This window comes from Arvicanthis niloticus, chromosome 23, assembly GCF_011762505.2.
Source record: "Arvicanthis niloticus isolate mArvNil1 chromosome 23, mArvNil1.pat.X, whole genome shotgun sequence".
Taxonomy (NCBI): domain Eukaryota; kingdom Metazoa; phylum Chordata; class Mammalia; order Rodentia; family Muridae; genus Arvicanthis; species Arvicanthis niloticus.
Window position 1 is genome coordinate 33,716,452 of NC_133430.1, and position 15,301 is coordinate 33,731,752.

General features: G+C 42.3%; 1 protein-coding gene across 11 annotated transcripts in view; it reads right to left on the minus strand.

Annotated features, from left to right (window-relative positions):
- The window catches only part of Rgs6 (regulator of G protein signaling 6), a 523,682-nt gene that overhangs the window by 493,652 nt on the left and 14,729 nt on the right, over positions 1-15,301 (minus strand). For all 11 annotated transcript variants that reach the window (XM_076921773.1, XM_076921779.1, XM_076921775.1 and 8 more), the window contains one exon: positions 2,221-2,324. In XM_076921773.1, the coding sequence (XP_076777888.1) occupies positions 2,221-2,304 (84 nt within the window). In that variant the 5' untranslated portion in view covers positions 2,305-2,324. Of the gene's footprint in view, positions 1-2,220; positions 2,325-15,301 lie in introns of those variants that run through there.

The window sequence follows — 15,301 nt, forward strand, 5'->3', positions numbered from 1 at the left end:
ACATTCCTGTCGATAGCTGTACAGTGAGAGCTGGAGAGATGGCTCATTGTCTATGAACACTGGCTGCCCTTCCAGAGGACCTGCATTTGATTCCCAGCACCCACATGGTATCTCACAACCATCTATAACTCTAGCTTCAAAGAATCTGATGCCCTCTACTGGCCTTCACAGGTATCACACACATATGGGGGTATATACATACATTTAAGCAACATAGTCACCTACATATAATAAAAATAAATAAATTTTAAAAGTAATAATCTCCTTAATAATCCTTGTATTATTTTCTTCTGCCTCAAAAGGACAACTCGCTGCATCAATTGGCTCTGTTTAACTTACTAACAATGTGAGCTTTTACATATCTTATAATTCATCCTTTATCCAAGTATCTCTATCTCTAAAAGATGTAAAGAGTAAAAAGAAATAAATACTTACTACAGACCACAGTATGGACCAACGTGGACAAAATATGTCTCACACTGTTGAAATGGATTTTCACAGCAATGCCACACCTGTAAGGTGACCTTGTAACCCAAGAAAAAACTCCAACCCCATGTTCCTGCCTCTCTGGCACCAGGCCCTCCTGCCTGTGGCAGGGGATGAGGGATTGGAGTTGGGGGAGAAGTTTACAGCAAACAATTGCCTCTAAACACACCTCCATGTGTTTCATTAAACTGATGACTCCATTAATGAAATTCATACTTATAGAAATATAATTTTATTTTATTTATTTATAATTTATTATAATTATAATAATTCAATATATAATTTATTTATAATTAATTTTATTTATTTATTATAATTCAATAGCCATCTTTCTTAGAGATAGGTTCTCCCAACATTCTCTTGAGGAACAAAGAATTACAGGATTTTAACCCAAAGAGTCCTATTTACACACACACACACACACACACACACACACACACACACACACGTGCACTCACGCACATCATCATACTGACCTCCAGGATTGTCTAGTCCAACACTGTCCCTCTGATTAACACAGACCAAATACAGAGTGGCACAGGCACAGATCCCAGCAGACAACTCAAGGATTTATTGAAATGAATAAACGATTAACCCATTTCTGTACTAATATATAATACTGGTTAGCTTAAATTTTCATAAACATGCCGAGTAATTAGTACCCTAAATTTAATACAGATAAAAATAAACTTATGGGCTGTATCTCCTTCCTTTCTAAATGTCCGTATGAGAACTGACAACAGCATCTTCCCAGCACCCAAGGTCCATAACCTGGCCAGCTCCCACTCTCCACAGCCTCTCATTCCACATTTGCTCAGTTTTCAAGCTATTTATAATTCTGACTTTACTTCCTCCTACAGGTCCCTCTCCATTCTCAGGGGCATTTTTTTTTTCTGGCTTGAAGAACATCCTCCTCACCCTCTTCACGGATGCAGAAATACTCTCAGGGCATCTGCATCCCCCACCTTGTTACCTATTGGTTCACTATGGAAAAACCCTGAATCCCAAACAGATCGATTTTACAACTCTCAGTACACAATGTTTTCCTGATTAAACTACCCATAATCCAATACTCTACAATCTGGCGGCATCCACATCTCTGGCTCCAATCTTATCTCTTTTTGCTCCTTGTCATTCATGATCTGGTCCAGAGGCTATTTGGTTTTCCCAGCTCTGTGCCTTTGCTGAACAGATCTCATGACCTAGTGGAGCCTTCCCCTCTGCTTTAACAATCCTGAAAATCCTTTAAAATGGTTCCTCCACAAGGACATCCACCCCACCCACCCCCACCAACCTGAAACTAGGAGAGTTAGCTTCCTCCTTTGATGAGAGAGACCACTCTCTTTGCACATATTTTGCAAATTAACAAACTCAACTCAGTGTTGTGAGCCTTTAATGTCTTCTACCAACTTTAAGCAGTGAGCGGTCACAATGACAGCATCCTTCGTATACTCTGAGTTCAAAGACCTTTCAATTCAATGGGCACGGCACTGTGAAGGCCACTGAACAAGTAGACTCTCTTCACTGCACTGCTTAGACAATCTGGGGGTTTACACACAACTAAATGATATAAAATGTTTCCTTGAACTACAGAACTAAACAATGAGAAAAAAAAGTCCTCCTTTATCCTTAAAGCACTTCAGACAGATAGGATCCAGCTCTCGCCATCAGTCTGCCCTCACTGAGAACAGACACACACAGGCCGCAGGCCCAGTCACTCCCTGGGCATCTTACTTTGCAGTAGACAATCATGTTGGGAGAACTCTCTTCTGGATCAGCGATCCCCACCGCTCGCTGGTCCCCGGATCCCTGAGCCATCCTGAGTGTCTTCTCTCACACTGCAAAATAAATAGATATGCCATTAAGTCAAGAATGAGCCTGTCTTTAAAAAAGAAAGCATTGAAACAGAGATGAGTGTGTTTTGCCAGATATACTGGACAGTCTCTAACCTCAAAGCCCAAGGCAGAGCCAAGTACTCTAGTCTTAATCTCCTGGCAGCAGATGAATTCAATCACGTTGAAGCTGACTTTCGCCTTAATAAAGATCTATATAGTAATACATAAATATTTCATTAAGGAAATACAAATCAAGATACCAAGAAGTTACCGCTTTACAGCCACCCCAATGATAGTAATAAATAAAAATTCAATAACAAGTATTAGCCTAGTGTTGATGACACACACCTTTAATCCTAGCACTCTGTAGACAGATCTCTGAGTTTGAGATCAACCTGGTTTACAGAGCAAGTTCCAAGGCAGCCAGGGTTACACAGAGAAACCTTGTCTTGAAAAAGAATGACTAAACAAAAACAAAACAACAGCAAAAAAAGCAAGTGTTGGCAATGTCGTGGGTATACAAGAACACGCTAGATGACTGGTAGGGCTGTCAACTGGTACAGCCACAGCAGAAACAGGTTAGTGATCCTCAAAAATTAAATACAAAACTAACACGTGACCTAGCAATTCCACTTCTATGTGTCTACTCCAAGACTGAGAACAAATACTCAACTACCAGTACTAAAATACCCAGAGCTGTCTTAGTCACACCACCCAACAGGTGGGAACAACCCAACTGCCCACCAATGCATGGATGGAATATTATTCATCCATAAAAAAAGAGATGAAGTTCTGATATAGGCTACAGTGTGAGTGATTCATTAAAAACAATCTGCTATATGGAAGCAAATGGCCAGGAAAAAAAAATCATGTATTGCATGGCTCCATTTATATAAAGTATCCAGAACAAGTAAATCCACAGAGGCAGAAAACACTGGATGGCTGCCAGCATTAGGGGGAAACTGTAATGGGATGACAAACACAGGGTCTCCTTCGGGGACAATAAAATATTTTGAAGTTAGGGAAAGAGGGTTGTAGTTTACTATGAATTGCTAAATGCCACTAAATTCTACATTTGAAGATGAGTGATTTTTAAACTGCTTTGAAATTTATCTTTATTTCACATGCATTGGTGTTTTGCCTGCATGTATGTCTGTGTGAGGGTGTCGGATCCCCTGGAACTGGACTTATAGACAGTTGCGAGCTGTCGTGTGGGTGCTGGGGATTGAACCCAGGTCCTCTGGAAGAACAGCCAGTGCTCCTAACTGCTGAACCATCTCTCCAGCCCGGAAGATGAGTAATTTTATATTACATGAACTTCGCCTGAATTAAGAAAAAGCGAATGTGTTTAATTCAAACTTTTCAAAGGGGAAAAAACCCTGTAGAAACAATAGTAAGATAATGACATGCATATAAGATAATAGCATGCATCTAAGAATTGGGAGTAAGGAGATGAGCTCAATTGTTGTCATGACACTGCACTTGCTGTGTGAGCTCAGCACGTAGATAACATACTGGATTCCCTTCTCAGAGCCATGGGAACTTTCTCCACATTCCACCCACACTGAAGGGTGAATTCTCTCACAGGGGAGCTTCAGACAGGCTGAATGGGAAAGTAGAGTGTAAAGCCAGAGAAGTTCTTTCTAAATGTTATCACTAATCTAGGAGCCTGCCAGAGCTAGCTGCACAAATTTCATGGGCTTTTCATCAAAGAAACTTGGATAAATACCATACTGAAAAGGCCATTCGGTTCAAGAGAAGAACTCAGAAACATCCTCCCAGAAACTACACTGGTACCAAAGGTCATTCTATAAAAACAAAATAGAGTGGAAGACGGAGAAGAGATGGGAATTGGTAATTTATGCTAAGAATGTTATTGCCCAAAATACTCAATGTGGAGTGGAAGCTTACTCTACATTGTTTGACTTAGGATATGTTTTAAAGTTAGGCTGCATGAACGGCAGGAGAGGCTCACCCTATCCCACCACTCTTGGTTGTGGCAGGATTGCGATGAATAGATGAATAGCGTGCTACAGGGAAACCCAGGTTATTATTCTAATCAATGACTTTGCACGTGAACAGACTGCTTCGTTTCAGAACACCTACTTGTTCCTCTACCTTAATATAGACTATAACAGGGCACGAGAAATAGAACCATGTTCACCATGTGCCCTCCTTTATCTGTAATATAGAGCCCTGTATGATTTGCATTGCTTTCTTTAAACACAAAAACTTTTGGCCAGGCAGTGGTGGTGTATGCCTTTAATCCCAGCACTTGGGAGGCAGAGGCAGGCAGATTTCTGAGTTCGAGGCCAGCCTGGTCTACAGTGAGTTCCAGGACAGCCAGGGCTACACAGAGAAACCCTGTCTCAAAAAACAAAAAACAAACAAACAAACCAACAAAAACCTTTCACCTTAATGAGCCCTTTCCTTTCCAGCTAGAAAGCGTCGTTGAAATAGGAAAGTTGGTAATGACGTAGAAACTAACTTCTCAGTGTTTTATCTTTGTCCAGGCCTTCCCCACACACCTCCCCCCCCCCCACAGCACCACAGAAGCATCTCTGTGAGTTCAGATAGGCCTGAAAGTTGCTGAGAAAAGACCAAGTAGTGAGTCTAGTACTCGTGAGAAGAGCTGCTATTTGGGGTGACTCTATCAGCTAGTTTTGAAATTCAGACAAGATGCCGGATGTTTCCACACCTGGAATGGATCAATTCTAAAACAGTAATATAGCTACCTGCTGGTTCAAATGTCAACAAAAGTCAAGAGAGATCTGGATGGGGAGCTATGTGGGCAGGGCTTTCTCACTGGACTCACTGATGACAAGCTGAAGGAGCTGGGGAACTAGCCCTTCGTTCATTACAATATGATTACAGTGTTTCTTTTCAGTGAAGACAATGGTAATAAAAATGGCAACATGAGATGTCTTTGAGGGCTTGTGTGCACATGGGTGTGCATGTGGGCAGGCATACATGCATGTACAGATCAGACAACCCGCTGTATCACTCCACTATTTTCTAAGATGGGTCTTTCCAGGATTAGAATTCACCAAGTAGACAAGGCTGTCTGACATGAGTTATTTGCTATATCCCTAGAATCTGAAACAGGGGGAACCTGGCACAGAGTAAGCGCCCACATATTTTTTGAAGGACTGATAAAGCTGATAAGAGTCTGCCAAAATACAGTGAGCCCTTTATGAGCCATTGTGTGGAGAATACACTACTATAACTGCAAATAGCCAGGCTTAATGGCAGCCATCTGTAATAACAGCAGAGGCAGAAGAATCATGAGTTTGAGGCCAGCCTGGGCTACACAGCCAGTTCAAATCAGTTTGGACTTCAGAGAGAAGTCCCATCTTTTAAAAATATAGTGTTCAATATATTAAGACTCGTGTGTGGAATTCCCCCACAGGGCTTACTGATATGAGCCAGTTTGAAATCAGGACTCTAGCTCTAGAACTTACAAACAATCTAGGTGAGAAGAAACGAATGAGTAGGAAGACTGGTAAGGAGAGACACAAGACTAACAGAACAATTGGGTGTCTGTGATACACATTGATGGAAGATCTTTGAAATTCAGCATTGGGCCTGCCATTCAGTCTAAACTTAAATTGCCTTTATAACTTGAAGTTGCAACAAGTGCCTATTGATTCCAGCCCTTCTGGAGCAAGCAAAGCCTAGGGTTCAGAACACACACACAGAGGGGGGGGGAGAACTAAGCCAATGGGAAAGAAGGTGACATTTAGACATCATTCCAGATCCCTAGATCTTTGCTAGGAAGAGAGAATGCAGTACACTGGCATGCTTCTGAAGAGGGACAAGGAAAAGCCATAGAAGTGACCTGATGTAGATGATTGTAGAAACTGTTGTGAACTGGGGCGATGGCTCAATCAATGTTACTTGCTTTGCAAGCAGGAGGATCTGAGTTAAAAACCCATAGCCCATGTGAAAAGGCCAAACATAATGACCTATGCCTGTAATTCTAGTGCTGGGAAGGTCCTCTAGCCTTAACATGCATGTGCACGCATGTGTACCCACACATACGTGAACACACACACAAATGTACACACAGAGACACTGAGGCAAAGAGAGACAGAGAAAAGGACAGACACACAGATACTATTGCCAATTGTCATGTTCTAATAGCTAGTTTATCCAGATAAAATCCCCAGGTGTCCAAGAGAGAGGAAGGAAGAGGGAGGCAAGAGGAGGGAGGGGGGAAGAATTAAGGGAGGCAAGGAGAGAGGGAGGGAGGGAGGAAGGGAGGAACAGAGGGAGGGAGGGAGGGAGGGAGGGAGGGAGGGAGGGAGGGAGACAATTGTTGTGTTCTAAGCTAGGGTCTATCCAGGTAAAGTTCCAGGTCTCCTATATCAGAATGGAGACAAACCCTACCACACCAGTTCCCCCATACTCTGACTCCATCCCAAGCCAACTTCAGAAAAGTAAGCACTTCTTGAGGTGACCAAGTGCAGCACCAGAAGGAGAGCACCCCCAGCCAAGAGACAGAGTCACACAGAGCCTTGAACATCAGGCCCACCACTCTCAGTGCCCAGCCCCCAAGTCAGGGAAGTGTCACCTAGAAAGGAAATCAGCCTGTGGCTGTGAAGGTGACTGAGTATTCATGCCACTGGACAAAGCCCCTGTCGATATCATTCCTTCTCCGCCATGTTACGTCAACTTATTGTTCGCCTCCACTTCTTGAAGCCAACGTTTTTGTGTTTTAAGAAAAGAGATCAATGTTAAGCAACTGTGGGGGGACAAATGACAAGCTGTGTACTAGCTCTGTAGTACAAGCTTGATAACACAGCTCTAATGTGACTGAGTGGGCAGGAACCTAAGAGAGAAGGCTGAAAAACAGCAAAACAACAGTGCTAAGAACAAACAACTCTTTCTTTTTTTAAATTTATTTATTTATTTATTTATTTAAAATACATTTCAGATTTTATCCCCTCACTCCATTCCCCCCACCACCCAGGAACCCCCTATCCTGTCTCCCTTCCTGCCTCCACAAGGGTGTGCCCCCACCTTCCCCCCAACCCCCTCCCCACCCTCGAATTCTTCCCTGATCGGTGTTCAGCCTTCATGGGACCAGGGATCTCCTCTCCTACCCATGCCCGACAAGGCCATCCTCCCCTAAGTATACAGCTGAAGTCATGGGTACCTCCCTTTGTGCTCCCAGGCTGGTGGTTTAGACCCTGGGGAGCTCTGGTTGGCTGGCACTGTTGCTCTCCTCTTGGGGCCACCAACCCTTTCAGCTCCATCAGTCCTCTAACTTCTTCATTGGGAACCCTTGATCAGATCAATGGGTAGCTTCGAGCATCCGTCTCTGGATATGTCAGACTCTGGCAGACCTTTGAGGAAACAGCTGCATCAGGCTCCTGTCAGCATGCACTTCCTGATATCCATATCGGTGTCTATCTTTGGTGACTGCACATGGGATGAATATCAAGGTAGAGTGGTCTCCCGATGGCCCCTCCTTGACTTTCTATCCCACACTTTGTCACCTTATTTGCTCTCTTGAGCATTCTGTCACTCCTTCCAAGAAGCACCGAGGCATCCACACTTGGTCTTCCTTCTTCATGAGCTTCATGTGGTCAGTTACAAACAACTCTTTCTATTACCATAGCCTGCCAACTTGACATTTCTTATACGCTCAAGGTTTATCAGCCCAATCACAGAGCAGCTCCCTGGAGGATTGTACCCAAGATCTTAAATCGAGGAGACAGTGCTCAGCTCCTGAAGGCCAATATAGGTAGCTCTGCCAGGCATCTGCTGTTTTACTGGTATATAATTGCCCTGTCATTGTAGAACTTTAAGGTTTCCCAATAGAAGGTCTGAGGATCTGAACCACACTAGCAGCCTTTAAAAAGTGCATTGGTTCTCAACCTGTAGGTCTCAATCCCTTTGGAATCAAATGACCCTTTCACAGAGGTTACCTAAAACCGTTGGGAAACACAGATATTTATATGACCGGTCATAAAAGTAGCAAAATTATAGTTATGGAATAGGGAATACCAATGACAATAATTTTATGGTTGGGGGTCAACACAACATGAAGAACTGTGTTAAAGGGACACAGCATTAGGAAGGTTGAGAACCACTGGTCTAAACAAGCACAGTCTTAGTTCCTATGCCCTAGAAAGTCTGATCCAGTAGCTGAGGGTAGTCCCTAGAGACTTATCGCAACACCCCAAGGGAGATTCAGACTCACAGCCAGGTTTGGAAAGCACTGGCCTAGATTTCACTCACCTGGTCCCTCACCTCATCCCAGGTCAGGCCGACATGCTAAGGCAAGAAAGGCTCTGTTATACTCCCCTGTATACCACCCCCTCCCCCCTTGTATTGAAGCAGAAACTCAACTTCACATCGAAAACAAAGCTCCTAGGTCAGGTACTAGATCTGTCATTCAAGGTCATTGAAGTGATCAAAAGTAATGTATTTAGTCATCTGATCCCTGTCACAATGGTTCTCAGTCTTATCTACCCATTGGATTCCCTTTGGCAGCTCAGCAAGCCTCTGAAACAAATGAATGGCATTATTCTCACTCCGTGGATGAGTAAATTGAGGCTTGAGAATGTAACATATGAAACTTACCCTAGTAACCAGGGACTAGAACTCCCAACCCAGGACTAAAACTAATATCCAATGTCTTCAACATATTTTTCTTGGTCTCCAATGAAGTAACCTACAAAGAATGCATAGTACACTAGTCCAGGAATCCATGGTTTTATGTTAATAATAATAGTTTACTCAAATATAATAATAATAATAATAATAATAATAATAATAATAATAAACAATAATCTACTCCGTAATCTATGTTTCTTTCCTTTTCCTTCCAAGTTCATTGGGGAAGTTGACATCTCCATTATCCACCTCAAGACATACAAATAAACATAATTTTCTCTAAGCGCCCAGCTGCCCAACAGGCTCAACAAATTAATCTACATTATACAAAATAGTCTAGCTTATGATGAAAAATGATTTAGTCTTTTTTGTTTCTGCATTTGCTATAACAAACAAGGCTCTTAGAAACTACAGAAGGATGAAGAAGTAGAAAGCTCACTTGTCAGCACAATGGCTCTTGTATCCGGTTCCTGTAAATGAAGCCAGGGTACCAGGCTTCTTCTTACTGCAGTTTCAGATTTCTACCCCACACCTGCCTCCTCCACAGGTTCTTCCCAAAGCTCTTTTTAGAAGGAAGATGATGACATGATGTCCTCCAGCTTATCTCTGGCTTTAACTTCTGAGTCCTTACTGGAATGTACCTTTCCCCACAGCTGAGGGATCTTCAATCTGAGCATCTCAAAACCAGGGTGTAAGGGAGGCACTCCCTTGGCTGCCTCAGATGACTCCCCCTTCTTTGCAGCCCTATGACATTCTACTGGGCCATCCCCATCCTCACTCCCAACTCCCTCCATTCCTCTTAAGGGCTTCATCATCTGAAGCCCCATCTTCCCATTGTCAGAAGGTTTCTTTTCCAGTCTCCACTTATTCAGTCTCTGTTACTTTGACATCAGCATCAAAGATGTAACAGCCAAGTTTGTTTCTCCAGCTACTTTATTTCCTCACCTAAAACCACCTCCTCTTCAGACACCATCTTACAGAACCATACCTTGAATCTTGTCCTCACCCAAGGGGATTCCATCTCAAATCCCAACACAAATATCCCCCATCTCCAACCATCCCTCTCTCCAACTTACTCTGCTCACTGCAGCCTTCAAACTTAATATTTTTACCATCTAAAACTATTCTCATGACACCTGGCCACACTGCTACAATCACTCCCTTCAATTTCCTCCATCTCACTCACACCCCTCCTCCTCTATCATGGTCTTTATGGCTGATAAACTCAACCCTCCAGCAGCTCCTAACTCATATCCGAGCAAATGAATGCATTAGGGTGGGGAAGAAGTCCCACAAGCAGCCTGGTGAGCTACATTTTAAATTCAATGCATACACTTTAGTTGAGTGGTCTACACACCAACCAACCCTGACTCTCTCCCGTCAAGTTTGGTTTTACACTGTCCTTACTGGTTGTTTCTCGTTGCTTCTTACCCAACTGAACACAGAGTCTCAGCTCATTTCCCAACAAAAGTCAGTAGAGGGCAAATTCCTGTCTGCACACACCCTCCCATGAGCTACCTTGTTCTCCATCTTTCCTTGTGTTAAAGGGACAGTGTCACTGCACTTCCCAAGGGGAAGGTCTTAAGCATGTTTATGACATTCCCTCTGGAATCCTACCACCACACCAACAGTGCCGAGGCATTATGGGATCTTCCAGCTAAAGACCTCCAAGACCAGATTCCATAGACAGACTTAGGAAAGCATAAAGCCAAAAGAAGAGACACTCATAAAGACAAATTCAAAGCCTGTGGCACTGACAGCCACCAGGAGGCCAGCTTTTACCAGACCTCATACAAAAGATCTGCTTCCCTATGGCTGAGTGCACTGAGTGTGGCGTTCAGGGACAGGGCTGTAAAGCATGGGAAAAGGCAAAAGGAGTCCTGGGGAGGTGGCGTCATCAATAAGGTGTTTGGTGCACAAACGTAAAGACCTGGGCTTTGTCCTCAGCATCTAACAAAAGCCAGCATGAGAGGTTGAGAGGTCAACCTGTCTAGTCAAACTGTCGAGCTCTAGGTTCAGTGAGGGACCATGTCTCAAAACAAAGAGAGCAACAGAGGAAGCTGATTGACATTGATCTCTGGCTTCCACTTGCATGTGCATACATGAACATGTACACACACACACACACACACAGGTAGGGTACCTAGCAGAAGCAGACTTGGTATGACACAGATGTGGGAACTACTGTGTCACCATCTGACAGGAAATTTAAATAACTATAATTTTTTTTTTTTTTTTTTGGTTTTTTGAGACAGGATTTCTCTGTGTAATCCTGGCTGTTCTGGAACTCACTCTGCAGACCAGACTGGCCTCGAACTCAGAAATCCACCTGCCTCTGCCTCCCAAGAGCTGGGATTAAAGGCATGAGCCACCACCACCCGGCCAAATAACTATAATTTTAAAGATTTGTTTTATTCATTTTGTCTGTCTCTATCACCTCTCTGTTTCTGTCCAACTTCCTCTGTCTTTGTCTTTTCTGTCTTTGTCTCTGTCTCTCTGTCTCTTTCTCTGAGTCTCTGTCTCTCTTTCTCTCTCTCTTTTCTCTCTCTCTCTCTCTTGCTCCCTCTGTGTGTGTGTGTGTGTGTGTGTGTGTGTCTATAGACTTGTATGTGAGTACCTGCAGAGGCCAGAAGAGAGGATATTGATTCCCTGGATCTGCCTGCTACAAGCAATTATTAGTCACTATACTATATTATTATATAGTTATTTGGTTCCTGAATGGTAGGAACCAAAGTTGGATCCTCTGGAAAAGCAGCAAGCACTCTTAACTGCTGGGTCAGCTCTCCAGCCCCAATAACTATGACCTTAGAAAAGGTAAGTGTTAATAGAAGCAGAGAAGCAGAAACTGAGAAAGGAAAAGAAAGAAAGGAGAAAAAAAAAAATGAAAGTCAAAAATACCTTAACAGTGACAAATACCTCCCACAGCCTTGGCATGAGCAAAGTGGCCACAAAAGAAAGGTCTGGTGAGCTTGAAAATCCCAGACTAAACATGTGAGAGAGAAAAAGTTTAATGAACAACATTCCGGAACTGTAGAGCATCATCATCGTTTGCAGATTGAGTCAGAATCCAGAAGAAAGGCACAGAAGCAGGAGACAAAGACAGAACTCTTCCAAGCCAACATGAAACAACAAACCCCAGGCCCAGGAAACCGCCACTCAGAATAAATACTTACTCTCAAAAAGAAAACAGCTCAGTGCTTTAGCGATCATAGCAGAGCCCTGGAATGTTGACAGATGGAGGGGAAATATCCCTCTAAAAGTTCTACCTCTGGAAAATTATATCTCAAAAATTGAGAAAAATAATATTTTCAGGTAAGTAAAAACAAAATGAATCACCAGCAGGCCCACCAAGCCAGAGAAAACGAAATATGTAGCTCAGACTTAGGGAAAGGGGTCTTTCTGCTAAAGGAGGGAGCCAGAGAAGGAACAGAGACAAGGAAACACCTTCAGTTGGATCAGTGATGCATGCCTGTGCATTGGGAAGGCTAACATGGGGAACTGTGAGTTCAAAATCAGCCTGGGCAACACAGAGAGCGCCTGTCTAATAAATAAACAGACAAACAAATAAACCAATCAAAGATTTTATTTTCCTTTCTTAAATCATCTACAGAAACAAATTTCCTTTGAATGCTGTTCATCAGAACAAGAATCTAAAGGCTGACATTTTCATGCCCAACCATGACCTCCAACCTAGTTCAAGGGTCAACAAACCAGAGCTAATGGTACCTTGGCCTGCTGCTTGATTTCCTATGTTCTACAAGGAATGCATGGTGTAATATTTAAAAATGGCTGAAAATGTTGAAAGGCAGTTATTTTATGGCATGCTAAAAAAAGCTATATGAAATTTGAATTTGTAACTATATATAAAAATTATAAACAAATGCTCAGTTTGCTTCCTTATGATTTGTGACTGCTTTTGTACAACAGCAGCAGAGCTGAATAGGTATAACAGTGTATAGTCCACAGAACCCAACATATTCAGTCCTTGGCATAAAATAATGTCCCTTTAGGGAAAACAAGACCAAGGCTAGTCTTTTGGTTGGTTGGTTGATTGGTTGGTTGGTTAGTTGGTTGGTTGATTGGTTGACTTTTTGTTTGTTTTTGTTTTTAGAAGATGGCACTAAGGTCAAGAGAAGTTGAATTCTAATGTCATCTGGTTAGTGACAAAGACAACATGAGATCTGGGATTCTGAGGCCTCGAATGTTTCTCCTCTTGCAGTTTGTAAGTGTGGGATGTGAGTAAGAGCCTCTAACACCACTGTTTGAAGGAATTGCAGAAGTAACATTTTATTTTTCTTCCACTTCACATGAAAGAGGGTGTGATGACCACTGAAGAAATGGGAATGACAGAGATGCCTTGCCGAGTTTAGTTCAGAAGAAAGAAATGCTAAGAAATAAAGAAGATGGCTTGTTTCCAGGGTGCCAAGAAGAAAAGCATTCCATATATACACATAATACATATATATGTATAATTCATACATATATATGTATATATGTATAATATGTGTATGTAATAGTCATATATATGTATATTTGTATATATACATATATATCAGCTTTAGTACTTGAGGTATCATTGCTTTATTTTTCTAAGAACAGATACAAGCCAGACGTACTGGCATGTGCCTGTAATATCAGTACTTTGGAGGTAAAGGCAAAAGGATCAGAAGTTCAGGGCTATGCTGAGCTACTTAGAGAGTTTAAGGTGCCTGGGCTACATGAAACCCTAAGACAAAGAAGCTGGGGTGGGGTTCGATATGGCTAAGCAGGTAAAATGCACTCAGTACAAAGTCTGGCAACCTGAGTTCAAATCCCAGAATGTACAAGGTAGAAATCAAGAATTTACTCCCTCAAGTTGGCTTCTGACCTCCAAACATACACCATGATGTGCAAGGTGCAAGGTCACATCATACATACATGGACACACATGGACACACACACACATACACACACACAAATTAAATTTTTTTTTAATTTGTCATATCATGAAAAAAAAAAGGTAAGTCAAAGCAAGAACTTAAATGTAATACATAGGGCTGGAGAAATGGCTCGGCAGTTGAGACATTTGCTGAGAGTCCCCAGTTCAGTCCCCAGCCCCCATGTCAAGTGGCATCTGTAACTCCAGCTCCACAGGATCCAACTACTTCTTCTGGCCTCCGCATGCTCTGTACTTATGTGCACAAACCCAAATACACACATACTAAAAATAAAATCCTTAAGTGTTATATATAATCTGTCTCTCCTCTGACTCCATGGTGTATACACTTAGAGCAACAATAGGCTTTTCCTCTTCTTCAGGCACAAGAAAGACCTATCAGCCAGAAGCAGTAGAAATGACTAGAAATAACAATTGAATACGTTCCCGGAGGGCTGTTGCGTGGTTTCACTCACACAGTGCAGATGCATGACAGATATAGTAAAATTAGAAAGAACCACTTCCTCCGCTGAAGATCTAGCTCATAACAGACCAACCCTCAAAAAATAAAAATAGAAGAGTTGGTAAGACGTAGAGGAAGGCCCCCAAGGCAATACAGACACATGGGACCAAGATCTGAAAGAAAGGTGGCATACAGAAGTGACACCTCACCTAACTGCTGCTCTAAGGCATCTCTTCCCGAGAAAGTATTCTTAGCTAAATCCAGGTGTTAGAGAACTTACTGAATCTGATAAACGGCATTTGCAAAACACTAGAGAGCACCAGAATGTCTAATAGTCAAACTTTAAAACTTTCCTACTGACACTAGAAATAAGACACCAGTTCTATTTACTAATATACTGAAAGCCTTGGGAAATACAAGAGACAAGCGAAAGAAATAAAAGTAATTAGGAAGGAAGAGTAAAAATTTATTTTACCAGTGATGTAGTTGTATACATGGGACAGCTAGAATAATCTGTACTCAAATATTTGAATTAAGAAGTGAATTTGATTGTCAGTCTATGGCTCTTAGAGGAACAGAATCCTCTGTGTAGTATGACTCCAATTAAGCTCTTATATGACTCTAAGAAGCTTTATAAAATAGGTTCCCATATGGCTTTTTCAAGCATTCTTAATGTCAGTTATCCTCAACCCCATCCCCACTTAAACATTCTTTTCCATCGCCAAGTGTGAGACACTTCTCCTTGAGTCACTGATCCTGGAAATCCCCAGAATAATGCAAGTAATTGCTCTTGTTTCCCACCATAACTTGATAGTAAGATCCTATTGCTGAAGACATCATACACTTTGGTCACAGGACATGGAGAGATCTAGCTGGTAGTGACCAGGAAGATTCATCCTGCTCGCTAGCTTCCATAAAACCAGAAGGTGCCATGCACCTACAACACCAAACCAATCAACATACTAGCATAGGTGTGGG